Raw genomic sequence first — 23,704 nt, 5'->3', positions numbered from 1 at the left:
GAATTGATTGTGGGATATTTTATACATTAAATTATTTTAAAAAACGGGCAATGTTTATATGATCAGAAAAGTAATAATAAAGTAGATTAAAAATGATAGTTGCTATCTTCCTAAAATTGAGAACTAGTGTTTGCTGAATGCCTCCATCCAGGCCCTGTGGTACGAGGAATACAGAGAATACAGCAGTGAATACTGATTCAGACTTTAAAGGCTGACTGTCCGATAGCAAAAGTTACTCCCTCAACTTGCCAGAATGAAGCCCAAACTCTAAGTATTACATTTTCTACAATTATCTTTGGCATATTCCCCTTTCCAGCCTATGCTATATCCAAATTAGATGGCTTTGTTCTAGTGCCTGGCCAGAATAGAGTCTGAAATACCTGTTGAATATATAACATTAAAAGAAAACTAATCACTAGGAATCCCTGTGCTGTTTGCTGTTGGCGACCCCTCTAGTTAGATATTCTTCCTCAGTTGCTAGTCCATGAGTCCATGACAACTCTCTCTGCCTGTTCTTCAAGATCTACTTCAAACACCATCTAGAATATAGAAGGGCATTTTTGGTATTCATGTCATTTGATCACTCAGTCACTCATTTGTATATATCTCACCTCTTTCTAAAATGGCTAAGGCATCACATGATAGAATTGCATAGAAGGAGAGGAATATCTATGCTTTGTAAAGATATAGTTTTCAGTGCCAAATTAAGCCACTTTATTCCAATTCTCATCCACATTTCACGTGATGATGATGAGATCAGTTAATACAGTTAACACTATTGACAGAGAATTTATTATTTGCTCTGGACTATGTTAACTTCTTCCTATATAATTATTTCACTTACATACACAATGCCACCATGATATATATATATAATTATTCTCATGATATAAGTGAAGAAACTAAAACAGACACACTAAGTAAACCTGTCCCAAATCACATCATAACAGTAGTGTCTAAGTCTAAATCTTTGCTCTTAGCCACTACATTACCCTGCCTCTCTCATAATTCTCAGCTAATGACAAACAGATGTGAAAGTGTGTATATTGAACTGTATCCTTGAAGAAGGCAACTTGAATATTCCATTTGCCTGTCTGATGCCAACTATCCAAATTTGTGTAGTCACTCGACCACCTGGATATTGAGTTTATATTAACACAAAAATCTGAATATTTGAAAAACTGTGGTGCTCAAGCAAGAATTTCAAATCTCATCTAAATTCCTAGCTTCATATAATACCCAGGCAAGGCATTTTTCATGAAAACAGAACATAAGAGATCTGAGCTAAGAAAAAAAAAACAGAAAATTTTAGACAAAAAGTATGTATTGCTTAATCAATACCAGTGAAAAAAATGAATTTTCCTGTAGCCCACCAGCACATTTCACAGAATCATAGTTGTCCCAATGTGATACTTTATGAAAACAGTATATTTCAGGATATTACAACCAGATGAAATCCAACTGAAAGTCAAATAAAGGAAGAAAGACATTAGGAATGAAATAAATTTTGGATCAATCCAGATTGATCACCAACTGATATGATTGGGATCTGTGTCACCACCAAATCTCATATTGAATTGCAATCCGTAAAGTTGGAGGTGGGGCCTGGTGAGAGGTGATAGGATCATGGGGACAGTTTCTGTTGAATGGTTTAACACCATTTCCCTTGGTACTGTTGTCACGATAGTAAGCTCTTTTGAGATCTGGTTGTTTGAAAGTGTGTAGCACCTCCCCCACCCATGCTCCAGCGATTTGCATACTGGCTCCCCCTTTGCCCTCTACCATGACTGCAAGTTTCCTGAGGCCTCCCCAGGAGCTGAGGAGATGCTAGCATCACGCTGCCTGTACAGGCTGCAGAACTGTGAGCCAGTTAAACCTCTTTTGTTTATAAATTATCCAGTCGCAGGTATTTCTTTATAGCAATGCAAGAACGAACTATTACATTATCCATTGTCATAATTGAACAGAACTCTCCTATAGCTATGGAGGATCTTAACATGTTGTTTCAAATAAAAATAAAGACACCATTCTGAACCGTCTTCACATTTAGAATATGCCAGTTTCTATATTCATCCAGGAAACTCACCATCTAAGTTTCCCCTAAAGCAGCTGTTCCTGGGGGGTACCCACCAATTTATAAAGTCATAAAGCCCAAAGAGATGGCCCACAGGAATTCACTTCAGCCTGAGTGATGACTACCTGATTCCTCCAGTTATTAGCAAATTTTTCTGTTTGCTCTCTCTTGATTTTTAATTCTTGCACAAGTCACATCATACATTGCAAAGGATATAATATTCTTCGAACCTAATACCTCAGTACTCAATAGTTGTTTTTTTCCTTGCCCATTTTTTTTTTAAAGAGTTGATCCATAGTTTTTCAAGCTATGCTTCATGTATGGTGACCACCTTGGTTTCTGAACTTTTCTTGGTTATTTCAATACATAAAATGCCTGAACTTAATTGAAGGGTGAGAGAGAGAAGAAGGGAAACAGGAGAGAAGAAAGAAGGAAAAAGAAAGAAGAGAGGAGAGACAGAGAGAAACAGAGGGGGAAGGAAGGTAGAAAAGGAGAGAGAGAAAGAAGGGGGAATGTGGCTAGAAATGTGGATACAAGAGTGTCATAGAATCGACATGGAAAAAAATCCTTTAACCTGCTATCACATATACTGGCTCAAATTCTGCTTTTAGTGAATTTCCCCCAAATATGAAAAAATAAGTAGGTAGAGTTTTCAAGAATATTGAAAAACTAAAAACCATAAAATGTCTGAGAATAGAGGATAGGTTAAATGAATTAAGGTTAATGTCATGGGCTTTATAAACTACTGAAAGTCACGTGCTATAAGAGTACTTGATGACATACGTGTGATCTATTCCTAATACAGAAGCATGCATGGTCAGTCTCATCCCCAGGTTTAATTTATGGCCCAGGGTACACTGCATAATCAGCTGGACTAAAATGAAGATTTTCAGATGCTGCGAACATTACAAATTCTGCATAAGTTACAGTGTGGTATAGCATAAGCCCTGATTTCATTTAAAAGATATATGCATTGAATAAAGAGATAATAATTTCCACAAAAATGTTCATAAAACATACCTTTGGGTGCTTTAAGCATCTCTTGTTCTGAACCTGTCATTTTCTCTTTAGTTGATTAAATAGCATAAGCAATTTAAAATTTTTGTACTCATGCTTTTTGCATTTTCCTCGTTTTCCAAAGTCCATACAACTTTTATAGTCAGTTAAACATCATGCTATTAAAAAAAATAATTAATGTCAGAGGCTGTAAGTTTTTTTAAGACACTCCTCTAACACAAGGCACCCAAAAGGAACTTCTTGGAGGTGGATGCTTGTCTTTGCAATGGTCAACAGATACAAGATTGCAGACAACGCATTTGCAAGTCTCTGACAGATGTTATGAGAATTTCCCATGAACCGGAAATGAAGCCTCTGAGGAACAAGGACTTGAATCACTAAATATCAATTCCATCCCAGAGCACTGCAGAAGTTTTGCTACTGTCTGATCGGGGGATAGGAGGAGCAAGAAGGCTGTGCTTCTGCCTCGGAGAATGACGTTATTAACTTATCACATTAGAATATCAAGGAAGATAGGAAGGAGTATGTATATATCTTTCTGCGTGTACCTGTCTATATGAGCTTAGCAGGTAATTCCCAGACCTACAAAACTTGGCACACAAAGGAAGCAGCAGCACCGAAATAGTGAAGGATGGATTGGAGTACCCCAAAATCTTATGCAATAAAAAGAACCTCAGCTGATTAACATTTTACCCTTTCCCTCTTTAATTGTGAATAATAACATTGAATGTTTCAGCCTATTTTTCCCCAAAATGGTCTCCAACTTCTAGTTTTTTCTGTAAATAGCATGTATGATATGCAAAGGTTTTCTCAGTAAACAGCTACAGAAGCAAAACAAAACAAAAATTTAGTCACAACTAAAAGTATAAGAAGATGACAGCCTTGGTCCTCTAAATGACTGGATTGGATTCTTATGTATTTAAAAAATAAATGTAGTCATTATTTTAAAGTCAAGGATGTTTCCATATCACCTACAAAATTGATGTGAATGAAAATTCTTCCAGATCTATTTTGATTAAGACATATATTGGCACTTATAACACTGATGGGAAAATGGATTCAACACAACATTCCTTGGGATTATTAGATGTGTTTACCCCACTATAATCTTATTTATCCTATTCACACCTTTAGTAAATATCATACCTTCTTTTAATAGTAAATCAGAATGAATATCAATTAGAACTGGAATTCTAAATATATTCAATCTGTAACGTATATAATGTATACAGTCTGTAGGTTGGTCTTAAATGTACTATTAAAAGTGCTAGTTCAAGTTGGCAAACATATCAATACAATTTCTTTTTGTCTGGATCTCAGCTCTTCAGAAGAATGACTGCCCTGTTGATTTTAAAATATTGTTCATTTTTCTAGTTAAATAAATATTTCCACATCAGAAAAGAAGGTTCTATTATGTTAACTTTACAGAATATCAGTTTCATGGTGAGTTCAGAATCAGACATACTTGACTTGTCAGAATCATGAAATTGTAGGATTAGACGTACATAAGTTAGATACCAATTTATAAAGGAATAAAATAGGCAGAGAATCAACTTTTGGAATATATGATTGCAAAGAAAAAAGCAAATAGAAAATAAGAATCACCCAAGAGTGCATCACACCCATGGAGAATAAAGTACAATCGTGGCACTCTATTTTACTTAGCAATAAATTAAAAGTAAATTGTTTAAATATTATTTATTGCTTTTCAACTTTATGAGGTAACTCATTGAATAAACCCTCCACCTTAATAGTGGTTACAAAAGAGAATATAAACACAATCAACCCTGACGATATAAAAGGGGAAGAGTATAGAAAAGGAGGAAGGAAGTGGGAGCTAACATTCTCATCTAACACAGTGGGAAGTCAAGATAAAATAGCTGGCCGGGCACGGTGTCTCATGCCTGTAACCCAAGCACTCTAGGAGGCTGAGGCAGGCAGATTGCTTGAGCCCAGGATCTCAAGACCAGCTTGGGCAACATAGTGAAACCCTGTCTCTACAAAAAAATACAAAAATTAGCTGGGCATGGTAGTGTACACCTGTAATCCCTGGTACTTGGGAGGCTGAGGTAGGAGGATCACTTGAGCCCAGGAGGTGGAGGCTGCAGTGAGCTTTGATTGTACCACTGCACTCCAGCCTGGGCAACAGAGTGAGACCCTGTCTCAAAAACAAACAAACAAACAAAAAACAAAAACAACTTAATAGCTTAAGTTGGTGAAACAAAGAATAGAAGTTTCATGGTGACATATAAACTTACAAAGGCAAGCAACGGAACTAAAATAATAACTGGCAAGAATCAGAATGGAGTAATTTTTAAAAAGTCAGATAAGTTATGGAAGTAAATCCTTATTTTTCACAGTTGAGGAGTTAATAGAAATATATTAAATGTGTATATCAAGAAATAGTGATATATGCATGTTCTCACTGATACGTGGGAGCTAAAAAAGTTGATCTCATGAAGGTAGATAGTAGAGTGGCAGTTACCAGTGGTTGGGAAGGGCATGGGGGGGGGGGAGAATAAAGAGAAGTAGATTAATGAGTACAAAAATATAGTCAGACAGAAGAAATAAGTTCTAGTGTTCGATAGCACAGCAGGGTGACTATAGTTATCAATAATTTATTATATATTTAAAAATAGCTAAAAGAGAAGATTTGGTATCTTCTCAATATGAAGGAATAATAAACCTTTGAGGTGATGGATATCCCAAGTTACCCTGATATGATGATTACACATTGTATGTATGTATCAAAATATCACATGTACCCCATAAATATGAACAATTACTATATATCAATAAAACTATAATAAACCGAAGGAAAAAAAGAATCACTCAAGATATGTAGAATACTATTGAGAAGGACTCAATTCAAGGGTCATTTCTGAGCTTTAGGATAACTCTAGACACTTTCCTCCACCCCACTTTTCTGTGATACACACATCAGGAAACACTACTTTAAATGCATTATCACGGTTCACCCAGGTTGCCAAGTGAAGTGCTCCTGGAGACAGCCAGGTGCCAATTATGAAATTGGCACCTTCCTGATTATCCCACATCCTGATAAGGAAGACAGATGCTGGCACTTCCTGAAACCCCTGGCTGTACCCACCTGGGCCTCCTGACAACCACCAACTATCACTGAAGTGCTGTTCATGGGGGCCAGGTTACTTCCAGACAATTTAAGACATTTACATTGCCCTCTGCTTTCTCTGAGCTCTTAATTTATAACTCTTTTCTGTTTGTGTATAAACTCTTTTAGTCCTTTGCCCATATTAATCCTTCTTGGTATCATTTGGAAAGACATGATATTGGTTTAATTCTCTCTGGCTCTCTCCACAACCTCCCAAACTGGTAGGGAAAAAAATGAAGACACATTTGGGTATGATGTAATCTAGCAAGTTCCTTTTTATCACAGATCAATCTTTAGAGAAAGACAAAGTCTCCTGAAAGCAATAAAAAGGTGAGGCCTCTAAAATTTTCTTTAATTCAATCATCTCAGGAAGCTTTTCTTTATAATGAAGCTAACGACAACTCTTGTTATCTATGCTTATAATAATTCCAGTCGAATGCATAACACTTTAGGGTTTATCTTGTTCATTTTTCATAATAAATTCCTATTTTACAGATAAAAAACTGAAGCATAGAGAGGTTAAGGATTTTCCTATGGCACGTGGATCTTTAGTAGCAGATGTGGGATTTTAACTTTAGATTTGTCAAACATCAAACACTCACAAAAATAGTGCTTACAACTGCCCTATTATTTTCCTTGCCATGGCCTTTGTTGAGGGTTGCAAACTCAGATGCCAGGCAGATAATCTCCATGAGGGGAGCAGGCTGGAAGGGAAATATGGCAACCTGGAATACTCCTACATGATCTACAGGGTGATCACTATTGGCCAACTCCAGCTAACTGTGGCCATGAAGGCTACATGTACACACTGTGGCCACACAGGATCAGATTTGTCAAGGGAAGACAGACATATAGATTTTTTTTAACATTTAAAAATTGTATGTTTTTCAAATGTTGGCAACTCATTTAAAATATTTTAACTGGCTGAACAAAAGCCTTCTGTAGAGAGAGTTCAGATCTTGGGCCACCAGAGCTCTTCTCTCCTCTCCTCTCTTTTCTCTTCTCCTCTCCTCTCCCCTCTCTCCTCTCCCCTCTCCCTTCTCTCTTATCTTCTCTTCTCTCTTCTCTTTCTTCTTGAGATGGAGTCTCACTGTGTCACCCAGGCTGGAGTGCAATGGTGTGATCTCAGCTCACTGCAACCTTCACCTCCCGGATTGAAGTGATTATCTTGCCTCAGCCTCCTGAGTACCTGGGACTACAGGCACACACCACTATGCCTGGCTAAGTTTTGTGTTTTTAGTAAAGATGAGGTTTCACCATGTTGGCCAGGCTAGTCTCGAACTCCTGACCTCAGGTGATCCACCCACCTCGGACTCCCAAAGTGCTAGGATTACAGGCATGAGCCACCACATCCAGCCTATTCTTTCTTTCTTTCGGCTCAAATCTTAACAGGTGTGATAATAACATGCTGCTTCAATGAAACACTGCATCTTTGGCTTTTAAATTTCTCTCTCTACTATAGTTAAGGAGTTGAGTGACAAACTGTCTTTCTCATATCTGCTTTCGGAGGCAAAGTCAAAACTGAGCAGACTTGGTGGAAGCCTGATTTTCCAGGTGGAAATGAGAATCCCTCCCTCTGCCTCCTCCAGGCTGTTGTGTGAGCATTTGCACAAGTTGCCTGCAGTTTTCTCATGTGGTTCGGCTACATAGTGTCTTCTACTGAGTCTAGCTATATTTTGTCTTGGAGGAGGAAGAAAAAAAAATCGCTGTTAGACTCCAAAAAATATAGCTCGGCTTCAATCTTCTCTGCCCAAATTTTGGGGATAATGGTAAATTCCACACTCACCAACCACATTTTTTTTTTTTTTTTTTAGCATACCCTGGTTTAAAGAAAAAAAAAAAGGGAACAGTAACCTCCAAAGTAGGGAGGTTTAGGTTGGACAGAGCAACCTACAATCTTGACATTAAGTAATTTGGAAAATTACTTTAAAAATCTACAGTGAGGCTGGCACAGTGGCTCATGCCTCCCAGCACTTTTGGGAGGCCAAGGTGGGCAGGTCACCTGAGGCCAGGAGTTCAAGACCAGCCCAGCCAACAAGACGAAACCCCGTTGCTACTAAAAATACAAATATTAGCCAGGCATGGTGGCGCATGCCTGTAATCCCAGCTACTTGGGAGGCTGAGGCAAGAGAATCCCTTGAACCCAGGAGGCAGATGTTGCGTGAGCCGAGATCGTGCATCACTGCATTTCAGCCTGGGTGACAGAGCAAGGCTCTATCTCAACAACACAACAACAAAAATTACGGTGAAGGGTACTCTTTAAATATAATCCTTTGGGTTACAATTAAACACTCTGCAACAACAGAAACAAAACTCTCTGCCTTGGGGTTTTGACTCACACAGACCTCTAAATTCATTCATCCCTCTCAGTTTCTTCCAGAGACGTTAGCATCAGCAAATCAATCTTGCTCACTGTTGTACCCCAGCACCTGGCACAAACATTGGTAAATATTTGTTGAATAGATGAATAAAATGAAAGAAGGGCTCAGATCAGTTGGGACCAAGATAACATCTATGCAGTGATTTATTCATTCAAATATGTTGGAATGAACTCAGGTCCCTAAGGAGCGTACTCCAGGAAAAAAAGGTGGCCACTGTTGAGATCACTGTGAGGCTTTTGTTTTGCTCTGTAGGGTGGAATCCGAGGGCAACAGCTGATTGTGTCTTGACAAAAGAGTAGGAAGGAGGATTTCTGAGTGAATATGTGGGTGGAAAGGCAAGAGAAAATAGCCAAAAACTTGGGGGGCAAATGGGTAAGATTTGGAAAAGAAAAAAGATGTTGGGTATGTGACATAACTCTTTCAGTCTCTCCATAAAACCTTCAGTAACATGTTCACTATCATCAATGATTTTAGAATCGAATAACATGGTCAGTATTAATAATATAGCTATCGCACATGCTTAACATAGAAAAGCAAATATAAATACAAAAATACAACAAAATCTCTGGAGCAAACAGTCTCAAGTGAAACAGCCAACGAAATAAAACCTTATACTTCAACATGAAAATCACTCAAAGGTACGCGGAAAGCACTGTTGATTTACGCAAAGACATTTACTGAGCATTTACTATGTGCCTGGTGATGTTATGGCAAACAAGACAGTCATGGGCATGGTCCCTGCTCTCAAGGAGAGAGAGGCAATACATCTAAGAAATAGGACTGTATCAGTGATGGGGGCTCTGAAGGGAATAAACAGGAGGTGGTATAAGATAATGATAATGGATTGGATTTAATATTAAATTGGTGGTCAGGGCTGACCTCTCTGAGGAGTGACAACTGAGCCTAAATGTGAAGGATAAAAAGAGACCAGACATAAGAATGTCTGTGGATAAAGCTTTCCAAGAAGAGAGAAGAGAGATGTGCAAATGGCCAGATGTAGCAGTTGGTCAGGCGGGCAGGGGCCAGATCAGGGAGACAGAGAACATAACTAGGTCTGCAAGGATAATGGGTAGAGGGGCAAAGTCTCAGGGAAGTTGACTGAAATGCAGAGGTAAAATGTAATCACAACACAAGGGCCTTGACATGCGCCATCTCTGGGGGAAATGTTCTCAAACACTAGCCCTCCAGGGGGCAGGAAATAATGTAGTCTAGTTAATTGCCCTTCGGGACTGCTCTGTGTATGAATGTAAAACTAGGGATTATCCAGCCCCAGATGCAAATGAAAAGGGCACAGTGGGTCACTGGTTTTCCTGAAGACTCTTCTCACTTGAGGTAGAAGTGAAAATGCCAATTACCCTCATTTCTGTGGAAGGGAACTGGGAGAGGAGAAACACCAGAGAATTGTGCTTCCGATTGGCTTGAAAATCATAACAACGACCCCAAAATTAGGAGAACAGGAAAAAAAAAAAAGCCCTTTGCTCTTGGGACCTTAAGTGATTAGAAAGAGTTGTTATTTGGCTGATTTTCACACTTCATTAGCATATGCATGATTTAATGAGGGAACATGCTGGGGGGTTGGCACGGGTGAGGGCAGCTCTTTCTACCCACAGACTAGAAACTGGGGCAGTAGCATTGGGAGCGCTTAATTATGCCAGCAAGGCAACAGAGATCAGTGCACAAAGGGGGATGAGCATATGATGGGGACTTGGAACAAGAACAGAAAGATACCCCAATGTCTGTCTTCACCTCTGAGCACACCTGCACTGAGCCATAAGGCAGCATTGCCTAGTATCCCTCCCAAGGCTAAATCCACCTGTGATAAACCTCACACTCTCTTTCTTTTGCCTCAGACACCTAGATTTTCTTCTTTGAAAATCCTACAATGGCAAGAAGAGTGAAACATTATATTATGATTGTCCACATTCCATTTAGCATTGAAGAGAGGAGGAAGCAAGTGGGATAGTGTTTTGGGGGCAGAATAAATTGAACCCTTGAGGAAAAGTCAGACCTTCACATTTTGATTCTGAACTAGAGTAGATACACAAGTGGAGCAGAAAGGACAAAAGTCACAACCAATGCTGCAAATTCGTCAATGTTTAGGCTTTCTTTTCCTCCATTCAAAACACCCCAAAGGAAGATGAAAAAGAAGAAAAGGCAAAGAGAGGCTACCTGCAAAGGAAGGACTCAACTATGCCCAGTCACCTGTCTTTTAGGACCTGTTTCTCTGCTTGTGTCCTTTGGAAGGACATATATATATAACACAAAAAGTAGGGAGTAGAATGGTGTGGGTCTTTTTGAAAAGTGGCAGGGAATTTTACGACTATCACACCATATCTTACCTTAGCACCACGTTCAATGTCATGTAACTATCATACTGCTATTTCTTAGTCCATTGGTCTATTCTGAGATATTTTGCCAATCTTAATCTGCTTCTTATAACTCCTCAGTGTCGATTCCCCCTTTTTCTATTAAGAAAATATTATTTTTCATTTTTCAGTCCAATCTGCTGTGTGTATGTGTGTGTGGTATGTGCACGTGTGCGTGTGCGTTTGTATAGCTTACAGGTCTGAGCTAATCGGCATATTCCCTGCCCCTGGCAACAGTGATTGGTTCAGGCATTAAAAAAAAATCCAACTTGGACCAATGAGAGTTAGGTCCAGATTTTCACTGCTACTTTGAGAAGATTCCAACATATTACTTTTACTCTCTTCACACTCACTCCTCAAAGCTCTCCAAACATGTCAAACATTTTCATACCTCTGTGCTTTTGCAGATGCTATTCCACTTCTTGAATGAATGAAGAAATCCATCAGTTCTTCCATATGTTATTTTGGCTTGAATCCCCAAACCTTATGCTACCATATTTAATTTAATAAGCATACACTCACTACTATTTATTATACCAGACCACTGGCTGTCTCCCAGCAACCCATTCTTTTCTTCTTCTGCCAATAATCCCCTGACTTTCCCTTTTCTTATCCTCAAGTAAAATTTGAGAGGTGCTGATTCCTCCCTCCACATGAGAATGAGGCCTTAATTGGCCTAATTCATCAGGTATTCCATCTTACCGAATATAGGGAATAGATTTAGGGATAAGCACAGAATCCAAACAGAGCTAATGAGATGTTAGGAGATGTTTCCTAAGGGTTTAAGGAGATGTGGAACCTTGCACTATGGCAGACAATTTTCTACCACAAAGAGGCTGGAACAGCTGCTGGGTCTACACAGAAAGCAGAGGACAGAGACTATTGAACCTGGGTGACATAGCTAGGCTCTAGATCAAGCCTTACTCAAAACTAGTGTTCTTTAGATCTTTTAAGGTGTGTGTACCTAATTTTTGATTAAGCAAACTTTTAGTAGAATTTTTTAGCCTATTTAACCAAAAACTTACTGGCCAATACAGTGACAAAATGTTAAATAGTTCAAGAGCCCAGCCAAAAATCTGTGGGAAATTATAAATTATCTCCTAAGTCAATGCCACATTGTTCATGCATTCATCCATTCAACATGTAGTTGACCACCACTTACTATATGCCAAGTACTGTTCTAGGATGTTGGGGGTATAACAATGAACAAAACAAACAAGTGTCCTTTTGGAACACAGATTCTGGTGGAGGGAGATACGTAACAAACAATAAATAAGTAAAGTATGTAGTACGTAAGAAGGCGACTATGGAGAAGCAGAATAGGTTAAGGCAGATCAGAAAGGCTAAAGGTGCAAGGGGACTGCAATTTCAAATAGGTACTCGAGAAAGGCTTCATTGAAAAGGCAACACTTAAAGACTTGAAGAAGTAAGGAAAGTGGCTATGCAGATGTCTGGAAGAAGAGCAGCCCAGGTAGAAGAAACTGCCAATGTTAAGGCCTTCCAGACTGGGGAGTTCAAGCAGCAGCAAGAAGGCAATGGGACAGGCAGAAAGCAGTAGGAAGTGAGGTTAGAGAATAAACCAAAGGACAGATGATGTAGGGTCTTGGAGGCCATCATAAGGGCCCGTTTTTACACTGGGTGAGGTCAGGAGTCACTGAAAGATTTTGAACAGAAGAGTGACATGATCTGACCTAATTTTTTATAGGAATCAATATGGCTACTGTGTGGAGAAGAGATTTGGGGGTCAGTGGTAAAAGTGGAAGCAGGGAACTGCTACAACAATGTACGTTAGATACTTGCTTGCATCAGCACGGTAGCAGTGGAAGTGACGAAAAAAGATTAGATTCTGGGTAGATTTTAAAAATAGAGCCAATATGATTTTCTGATGCATTGCATGTGAAGTGTGAATAAAGAATGAATGCAAGGTTTTTGGCCTGAAGAACTAGAAGGATGACGTTATTATCAACTGAGGAAGGGACAGTTGTAGGTGAAAAAGGTTTGTTCAGGAGATGATTGGGAGTTCAGTTGGAAATATTAAGTCTGCGATATTTTATTAGACATTCAAATAGAAATTTTGAAGCAGCAGTTGCATAAGAAAATATGGAATTCAGGACTGGACTAAAAACATGAATTTGGGAGTTGTTGACATATAGATACTATTTCAAGTCACAAGAGTAGATGAAATAAGAAAGGGAGAATTGTAAATAAGAATGGATCCAAGTACTAACTCATTTAAGTCACTTATTTAATCCCTATAACCTTGTTAAGTCAGTTATTGTTATCCTAATTTTACAATCAAGGAAATCAAGGCTCATGGATGTTAAGATCACACAACAGCTTGGCCAAGAGCATATATGCTCAACTGTGTATAAAGACATAAATAGCTGAGCTGGGACTGAAACCCAGGCAGTCTGACTCTAGAGTCCGTGTTCCTGTCACCCAATATTGCTGCCTATTCCCAAGTGGAATTTTTAAATCAGCTGATACATGTTTAGGGTTAGAAATAAGGAAGGTATAAAGGACCTAAGTGTGGGCAACAGAGCTAAAAGAATTCAGTTCCCTGTCTCTAGGGTTATACTGAGCTGCAACTACCATGCTGAGACAAAGGTAAGGGCTGAGGTATCTAAACACAGGGAGACCAGTTTGCTCAGTGGTCCCCACACTTAGTCAAATTCACTAGATGCAGCTTTCTAGGTGACCATGCCTAGACATTGATTCAGTAGATATTGAGTAGAGCTCAGAAATTTCATTTTGACACATCTCAAGAAATTCTGAACACTTTTTGAGAAATGCTACTATAGGAAATAGACTTAGTTTGACTCTGTCCAATAACTCTCCATCCCCAAAGACCAATAAAATTGGCCTTCATCTTAACTTCACAAATAGGATTGTGACTGAAGAAAGATATCTGCACATGGCTAATGACTATAGCTTAGCTTGAAAAAATAGTTTGATACTCTTTATGAAGGTCTTCAGTCTTCTGTCAACCATAATCAATTTCCTACTTGAACTGAAATTGATCTTCTTTTATTTAGCCATGTTAGTAAATAAAATAATCTTGAACTTTGCAGAGCAAATGGTAGGTCTGCACTAATTACTCATTAAAACTGTGTGAGAAATTTACATCTTTCATTTGTCAGTGGAGACCCAAGCTTATTCAGATAATACCTAACGATAGTTGTAATCAAAGTGTAACAGCTTTTAACTTATGCTAACAAGTGACTGTACTTACAATAAACTGCCACAGCAGAGATATAAATAAAATGGGTTGCTATGAATGCCCACTTCCTTTTCAGTTCTGACTAAATAGACAAGTACAGAGCTTCTCAGAAATGCGCATATAACTCCAATAATTCTACAGTTGAGTAAGCCCAGAAAAACATGGAAAAAAGAGCTGATATTTGCTTCCAATTTGGTTTGAATCAAAGGTAACTCCACAAATGATTTCCTGCAATACCAAATGCCATTACCAACTGTTTGCACATCCTATTGCTTTATGTTTTTACTTAGGGTTTTGAAAACAGCCCTTATGAATTGTCTCTATTTTAGTGATATGACTAATCATATTAATATGGTGCAGTTTTATTTTAAGAATTTTTCCAGAACCACTGACTCATCCAATTTATTGGTTCCACTGGGAGGCAATCAAATGGGAATGGACTAATTTCTAAAACAGGAAAACCAAGACAACAAATAGTGGTTTCTTCCTCCTGCCCCCTATTTTTTTGTGCAAAATGAAAATATGGGGGCAAAGAAGAAATAATTTCTTAATCACATTATGTTAAATGTTTACATAGTAATTTAGTGTAGTGATTTAGAAAATGGGTTCTTAATTGCATGGTCATAAGCCGGTTATCAGTTTCTTTATCTATAAAATGGGGCTGGTGAAAGTACCCACCTCATAAGGACTGTTAAGGAGATTAGATAGGCTCCCACCTCTGAGTATATATCCGAAGGAAATAAAATCACTATCTTGAAGAGATATGTAAAATTCCATGTTAATTGCAGCATTATTCACAATAGCCAAGATATAGAAACAACTTGTGTCTATCAACAGATTAATAAAGAAAATGTGGTATACATGCAAAACAAATATTATTCAGCCTTAAAAAAGGAAACCCTCCCATTTGCGACCACATGGAAGAACCTAATACATTATGCTAAATGAAATGAACCACACACAGAAAGACAAATACTGCATGATCTCACCTATATGGGAAATCTAAAAAAGTTGAACTCATAGAAACAAAGTAGAAGGGTGGTTTTCAGGGTTGAGGAGTGAGGTATTGGGGAGCTGTTGGCCTAATAAATTCCAGAGACCTAATATACAGCATGGTGACTACAGTTAGTAATGTGTTACATACTTGAAATTTGCTAAGAGTAGATGTTATTCTCATCACATATGCACAAAACAAAACAAAAAAACACAAAACAGAACCACGTGAGGTGATAGACATGTTAAATAGCTTCATTGTGGACTCATTTCACTAGGTATAGTATATCAAAACATCAGGTTGTGCAACTTAAATGCAAACTGTTTTGTCAATTACATCTCAAAGCTGAAAAAGTCAATTTGCATGACTAAAAAACAGAAGATTCAATGGAATAACGCACATAAAATGACCAGCATAGTATCTGGCACATGATAAAAATTCTTTGCCATCATTAGTGACTATCATTTTTATCTATGCACATTTTTATCTATGCTCAACTGGGTATAAACATGCCTGCATGTAGACTATCCCTACTTTTTGTCACTATTGAACTCAGCTGCCTAGTTACTGCCTAATAAGCATCTCTGTTTCACCTCTTCCACTGTAGGCATTCAGTGTGTTTTGCTGCTGACTCAAACAATGGTACACCAACAGATAACACCCATATAAAAACGTCATTGCAATGATCTGACATCTGAGGAGGATTTTAAAATGCAGTGGCATCTTGTTCTTATCCAACTGGGCAATGAAAAGAACAAAGAGTATCTTCATGATAGGTCCATGTATGCTCCCATACGTCCAAGTGTATACACATCTATTCCTCGAGTCATCACAAACAGAAGTCATCACGAAGGATAGAGTGAGCAGAACTTAAAACCACCCACCTGGCCTGACTATGTGCAATGCAGTTTTTACCAAGTGATAAGTTTAAGTTGTTATGAGATAGAACACCACTTCCGTGGCATCTGACTGCTCTAGTAGCTACAAATGGCAAAACATTCTTCTTCTTTTAATTTACACTCACAGAGTGCCCACAATGTGCCATATACTGTGCCAAGGGCCCTGGGGAAAGGTAAGGCAAATAAGACAAAATCTCTGAGCTAAAGATAAACCACAGAATATACTATTCCTCCAACAAATACCTAGCAGAGGACCTGGCTCATAATTGATGATTAATAAGGATTTGCTGAATGAACAAATGTATAATTTGGGAAGTCCTATTTACAAACCTAGGGTAGAAAAGGAAACTAATCAAGCCAAATTTAGGAAGCCTCTGTTCCCAGTTACCACTGCCAAAAAGCATTATTTGTCTTGTAGCTTCTAAATCTGGCCAGGAAGCACACATTTTTTCTTAGTTAGGCCATTGATTCCTAGTGAGTACCATCACCTTGTGATTACTGCTACTAATTAAGGTCCACTCTGAACTTTTATAGTAGTGAGAGTGACTTAATATACCACCATTGGCAATGGGAAGAATCAGCTTGATTTCACCAGCCTGTAACTCCATCCCATAAGTTCTCCACCTTTTAAGGTGGAAGTAGTAAATCAGCTAAACTCTTCCAAAAGTTTTGGGAGTTGACCCTTTGTTAGCTCTCAACGTTCCCACTGTGTCCTCACAGCATGAAAATGCTCCACCATGATCCATACAATAACAGGCACTGTTCCACTGCAATCAGCAGAATAAAGGGCTCCCACATACCCCTTTTCAGCTATTATTTGTAGTGTGACTACAATCGTGCTTTAGCTTTCAAGACACTCAAGAACTTAAGGATGCACCATCTGTGGATTCTTGTCATCACATAAAGCAAATAATTGCTTTTTAAAAAATCCATGCCACTATTGCTAATTTTTTCATTTCCACAAGCTACCCTGCTAAACAACCTCTGGGTATTTACATAGTGTATTTGATTATGCAGTGGTTTTGTGTGTACTGAACATTATACAGTGATTCCATGTATCCTGAACTCACCATCTGGATTTTTCAAACCAACTTGCCTGCTTTCTTTTATTTTTAGCAGGAGGATGATAACACCCATCTTTCTGGCCTCTGGAGGGATTAATACAAAAGCTGTAAAGCTGAAAGACACTGCATCTGTGCTGAGTATGATATAACAAGGTATATTTGTAACCTCGTGCTTAAAGAGACCTATCAACTGGGCATCTCCGACTACCAGCAGCTAAGCACATTATTGTCATCAAATGATATTTATTGAACATGCAGTAACTGTCTGGCGAGCTCCAAATTAGGGGGGACTCCTGAGAACCTAATTTTAAAACATTATCTCCCTCTTTGTTATCTGTATTTGTTTGTTCCAGAGCCTGACATGTTAATTGGGGCTCAGGACTCCAATGCACAACTGCAATTTTCCTTTTGAAAGCAAGAAAGCGGCTGCCTAAAGACGGCTGGCTTAGCTCCTGGAGTTCAGAGGTTGGCAGGGAGCTGTGCAGCCACAAGTGCCAGTAAGTGCCATGAATACGGCAGAAAACTGGAGCTTGTCTCAGGTACAGGCTGAGAAATAGACAAACCGTCAATCTCCTTTCAGAGTCTCCCTTCCCGTAACTACTCCATCCCAGACAGGCATTTGTCTTATTTTTAGTCTCCTTCTCAGGAGCTTTCCGTTTTTATCCCTAGTATCTTTGGGGACTTGGTGAGTCTGGTTTTGAGCCTCTAATTGGCTTTTACCCTCTAATTCTTCTTCGTTTGCCCAGAAGGCAAATTGGCCCTTTCCTTGTCTACTTTATCCCAATTTTTTTCACTCGGTTGCCTCATTTTGTTTTTCATCTTCCAAGGCGACTTACCCTCTTCTCTCCCCTCACATATCACTGGAGATCTGTCAAGCCTGCCTTAACCCTGACTTCCTCAACCTTCCCCTGATGAAGCCTTCCCCAGCTGGTAATTTATTTCTCTAATCCACAGCTTCCACAGTATTTGGTTTGGATTTTCTCTGTAATACATTCTAAGATGATTTCTACCCATTGATAGGCATATGCAGAAGATAAATCTTCACACACCATACAACACTCACCAGCACACTGAGCCTAGAGCAGCAGCTTATTCTTAGACAAATGAATGCTATCATTTAAATATTATAAGTACTTTATAAAAAGAATGTTTTACCGATGATAAAATCAACACCTAACATAATCTAACTGTGCATTAATACTGGGAACAAACAAAATTATCAACAGTAGCAACTAATATTGACTCAGCACTTAAGAATGCTCCAGGCACATAGCGAGATGCTTTGCTTGGATTATCTCTTTGAATCCTATCAATAACTTGATGAGGTAGGCACTAATATTATAGAAAGGAATTGTAGCTTCAGGAATTAACTTTCTCCAGGGTATACAGCTAACAAATAGTAGATATGGGAATCAGGTCCATGTCTGTTTGACCTCAGAGTTTGCTATCTTAGCCACTTCACTTCTGTCTTCTTTTTCCTTGTGAGCCTGTTTAAAGGGATCTAGTCAGGCTCAACCAGAGACTTTGAGAATTTATAAAACCATATATATAAAAATAGGTGATAGATACACTGAATACTCCAAGGTGACTTTTTAATTTCTGTAGAAAATGTCCTCTGATTCCCATTCTGGGGCAGCCAGAACAAAGCAATGGCCAAAGAAAGTTTACTTACTCCCCAGTTCTTAGATGGAGTAATGATTTCTTCACTAAACAATGAAGAGGCCCGTCTAGGTTCTTAGAGCAAATCTTGTTTTCTGGCAATGAACATATTTCTCCTTGTCTTTGACTTAGATGTTATTTGCACTAGCCTAATTTAAATTGTTAACACAGTACACATTTTAACAGAAAGACAGAAAGAGAATGAATATGAAAGATTTGGGCTGCTGCTGGTGATAGTGGGGAGCTGTATTTACTTTTGGTTAAATGCCAGTGCTGTAAGAGTCCAAGGTCAGTCAAAGAGGTGTGAAACCAATTAGGGTTTCTCAACTTCTGGCTGCTGGAAGATATGCATATTGCACACCCAAAATATACAGTTTTGTAAGGAGGTATCGACAGGCTACAGTCACTCTGCCATGCTGCACAATGGCATGGTGCCAATCTAGCCTGAGACAACACATGTCCACTCATGAGTTTTGGGTTAAAAGTGCTGCAGCCCAAAAGAACAGAGGTGAACAAAAGAGATTCAGCGAGACTGGGAATGAAGCATGAATCACAGATAGAGGAGATCACCATCAAAAGCTTAGGAAAAAATCTGCCAAAGCTATATAGCTCTCTGCTAATGACTGTGATTGTAATTTCTGCATATTTTAACAGATGTTCTGTTTATAAAACTGCAAACGAATTTAGGGGTTATGAGTAAAACCAGGAGGCCCTGGAGATGTTTCTTTGTATGATTAACTGACCACAGGCCATTTGTTTTACAACAAAGATGCTCAATGATCCATAGTCCATGATTTATACCAGCCCATGTATACTAATGGCTGATGTCTCCATGGTACTTCTCATTAGCATCAGAAGAGGGATTGGAAGGAAACAGATTATGGGAATAGCTCTCCCATTGCTCAACACGATAGTTCATTAGTGGGTGTGGAATCAATCTGAAAAAAACCTAAGAAGATAATCATAAGCTGAAATTTGAATTATTATAACAAATAAGGAAGTCAATTCAATGATGAAAGAAAGAATATGGCTTTTTATAGCTCTAGCTCCGTGCATCTTGATAAACTGGAAATGAGAGGATTTTCTGTAATTTCCAAATAAGAGATAAATTATATTAAAATTTCTAATAATAATAAACATAATATTACTGACTTGTACTGATTACCTATCTATGGATCAAGCATTCTGCTGGGTAATTTATATAAATTATCTCACTTCATCCTCACAACTGTGTATTGTGACGATCCCCGTGTACTGGTACCAGAATGGCATCAAGGTTAGGGGCATCCCAGGCTGCTGGCTATTTCTTTTCCTCCTCAAGACCCTTCTTCTTGGAGGGCACTCTCTAACGCTGTCCACCAAATGAATTTTCTCTGCTTTCTCATAGTCACTGCTGTCTCATTACTTCACAGCTCAGACTTGCTCTCACAGTCTCATTTCATCTTAAGTTCTCAGAGCTAAATACCCTGATGGTATTTTTTTCTGGTCTCAACTCCCAAGAGAAGAAATCTGATAGACTCAGCTAATTTTTTTTTGGGGGGGGGGGTAGGGCGGTGGACTAGCTCATATAAAAAGTCATAAGCCCATCTATCGATTGGCTACCTTTCTGTACTCCTGCCCTTTAGTCTAATCTAATCAGCTGTGCTTGGATGGGGTAGGAATGACTCGGGGTTCAAAATAGGGGGCCTCTCCAAGGAAGTGAAATCAGGATCTCCAAGAGAGATCCACATTCTCATGCTCATTGCAACACCATTCCCAATAGCCAGATATAGAAGCAACCTAAATGTCTGTCAACAGATGAATGGATGAAGAAAATGTGGTATATGTGTACACACACACACACACACATACATATACACACATGTATATGTGTGTGTGTGTACACTGGGATATCATTCAGCCTTTAAAAGGAAGGAAATCCTGCCATTTGCAACAACATGGATGAACCTGGAGGACATTATGCAAAGTGAAATAAGTCGGATGCAGAATGATAAATATTGCATGATCTCACTTATATGTGGAATCTAAAATAGTTAAACATAAAAACAGAGTAGGATAGCAGTTACCAGGGTCTGAGGGGGTGGGGAATGAGAACATGTTGGTTAAGGGGTACAAAGCTTCAGTTATACAAAATGAATAAGTTCTGAAGATCTGATGTACAGCAATGTGACTATAGTTAACATTATTGTATTGTGGACTTGAAATTCGCTAAGAGGGCAGATATTAAGTGTTCTTGCCATACACACACACACACACACACAAAACTGTGAGGTGATATGTTAATTTGACTGTGGCAAATATTTTATAACACATACATCAAATCAAGTTGTATACTTTAAATATACACAATTTTAACTGTCAAATATACAATAAAACTAGAAAAAAAATAGGGCCCCTTTATAAAATTTTAAGTGGAGACTGGAGCACAGAAGATGCCCTTGGATGGGGAAATCACCATCGGTAAATCCAGTTCATGCTGAGGGTGATGGGAAGATACAGGCTGTGGGGTCAGGCCGCCTGCCTCTGCCTCTTATTGGCTGTAGGACCTTAGGCACTTATGTTAAAAGACTGAGCTTTATTCACTCACCCATAAAATGGGAATATTACAATTACCTACTTAATAAGGTTGCTATGAGAGTGAAAGGGATGTACAAGTGCTTAGCACAGTGCCTGGTGTAGAATCCACACTTAATAAATGCTGGCTATTATCATAATCCCATTAATACATTTATTGATAACAAATTATAGTTGCAATAACAACTTCTCCAGAGCTAAGCCCAAATTCGAAGATGAGTTAGTGTTCCAAGTGGCCCCACTTAACCATGCTGGAATGAAAGGGAGGAGCAGATGCATGTGTCTGTCATTCAAATCAACGGGGTAATTGTTTTTATTGCGAACAGACAAAAGCTGTGTCCTCGGCTGGGTCCAAATGAGATTCTTTATGACTAACTGAGGTGGAGGCGATATTCTCAGACGTTCCTGAATGACCCTCACAAACACCCAATGGTTCTTGGAGCTTAAGGAGTAACAATCTGACTGAGGAAGTCACCACAAATTTCATGCTCTAGTCCCAGTTTCACGCCCCCTTTTCTCGCATCCAGAGTCTTATTTCCCAAATTTGCTTTCCCTGCTCTCTCTAGAATGCATCGGATCCTTCCATTGGAAATGTCTAGGTCAGTACCCAACATCTGGCATAGCTATCTCCAAATTTCTTGGATAATTAAATTCTACCCAAGAACTCAACAGGGGGGTGGCAAATGAATACCTGAGGGCACTGCCTGGCTTTGGAAATTTGAGTGCATATTATCACTATTTGTGTGTATTTGTGAGCACAAAAGAATTAGTAAGTGCTCCTGAAACATCATCTTATTCCATCTGTTCTCAAAGTTCACATTAAGCACTAAATCCAAGGGAGCATAATGAGTTATGTGAAAATGAACTTGTGCTTGGAATTTCAATATCCCCAGGTGATGCAAATAGGCACATTTCCTCTTGTTCTGAAAAATCCCAAGCTCTGGGACCTGAACATATGGTCCAAGTTATTTAGCCAGATAAGACATGGGATTTCCTACAAGTAGGATTTTGTCAGCAGGTTGGTAAACAGTTTTTCCTCAGCTTGGACACTCCAAATCATGGTGGGGATGGGATAAGTATATAGCGAGGTCTTTCCACAAAGGACATGTTTACAAAAAAGGAGATTAAGCCTTTAACTTGTGCCCCAAGGCTGAGAAGCCAGCACTAGTTAGTTATGCAAGTATTTTGAACCCACAGGACTTCTGGGGAATTGGAAGGAGTCCAACCTGGCTATTAGAACTAAGCTTCGGATAAATTTTACTCCTGTCCTCACTATCAACATTAATAAAATGTTCAAGGAGCTGGAACCGGAGCCATAAAGAATGTTCATGTCAGAGAAAGCAGGATACACAGGGACAAGAGGAGTGAAATTCAGCTTATAAATTGTTCCCTTCATATGCTCCAAATGCTACTTCTCTCTCCAAAACATGTTTATTCCATAGAGCGCATGCCTAATGACATCCACATCTAAATGCTTTACAGCTACTATTATTTAGCTGAAATTAGAATGCTTTCTAAGTATTAGGAGATCAAATCCCCAGGCAATTGGTAACGCAAAATTTCCTTACATTGTGTATTTCTCAGTGCTGTCTGAAACCCCACATTAGAACTACGTAAGCCCCAGCAAATGCCTCGTGTCAGGGAATGTTCTAAGACAGTGCTGGGGATTATCAGCCACATTTGTTAACTTTAGTACAATTTAGACACTTTTAAAGATAAAGGTCATTAATATTTTAACATATCATTAAATCGAAATTCAGAACTGAGAACTGTTATAAGTGAGAATCTAACCAGTTTTAATTAGACATTTAATAAAATTTATTTATGTTAAGAGAAATACTGGGTATCAGGAGAAAACAACAATAGAATGAATATTTGAAAATATTATATTCTAGCTAAGTCATGCGGCTTTATTTAAGTCATCGTTAGCAGGCCTAGCAAATTAAATTTTTCAAAGCCCTATGACATGTGCAGCTCCTAAAAATATAAGGAAAGCTTAGCCCAGTCACCCTGGGGTAATGGTAAGGGATACAAGCCCAAGTTCGGCATCCCTGGGTTAAAGCCTGCCATTTATAAACTATGTGGTTTTTGGAAAATTACTTTGCCTCTCTAGGCCTTGGTTTTTCCATCTGCAAAGTACGGGGAAATAACAGTGCCTGCTTCATGTAGTTGTTGTGAGGATATCAGGTAATAATTATATAATTAAGCTGGTCGGGCACGGTGGCTCATGCCTGTAATCCCAGCACTTTGGGAGGCCGAGGCAGGCGGATCACAAGGTCAGGAGATCAAGACCATCCTGGCTAACACAGTGAAACCCCGTCTCTAC

General features: G+C 38.8%; 1 protein-coding gene across 15 annotated transcripts in view; it reads right to left on the bottom strand.

The window, feature by feature from the left end:
- PPP2R2B (protein phosphatase 2 regulatory subunit Bbeta) overlaps positions 1 to 23,704 on the bottom strand; it is a 500,674-nt gene that overhangs the window by 195,482 nt on the left and 281,488 nt on the right. Inside the window, exon 1 of one of the 15 annotated variants that reach the window (XM_055285756.1) lies at positions 3,095 to 3,149. The exons of the other annotated variants lie outside the window; for them this stretch is intronic. Coding sequence (XP_055141731.1) covers positions 3,095 to 3,134 — 40 coding nt within the window. The 5' untranslated portion in view covers positions 3,135 to 3,149. Of the gene's footprint in view, positions 1 to 3,094; positions 3,150 to 23,704 lie in introns of those variants that run through there. 15 annotated transcript variants of the gene reach the window in all.

The sequence above is a fragment of the Symphalangus syndactylus genome, chromosome 7 (assembly GCF_028878055.3).
Source record: "Symphalangus syndactylus isolate Jambi chromosome 7, NHGRI_mSymSyn1-v2.1_pri, whole genome shotgun sequence".
Lineage (NCBI taxonomy): Eukaryota > Metazoa > Chordata > Mammalia > Primates > Hylobatidae > Symphalangus > Symphalangus syndactylus.
Note: the sequence above shows the minus strand (reverse complement) of the source record. Positions and strands in the feature narration are given on the sequence as shown.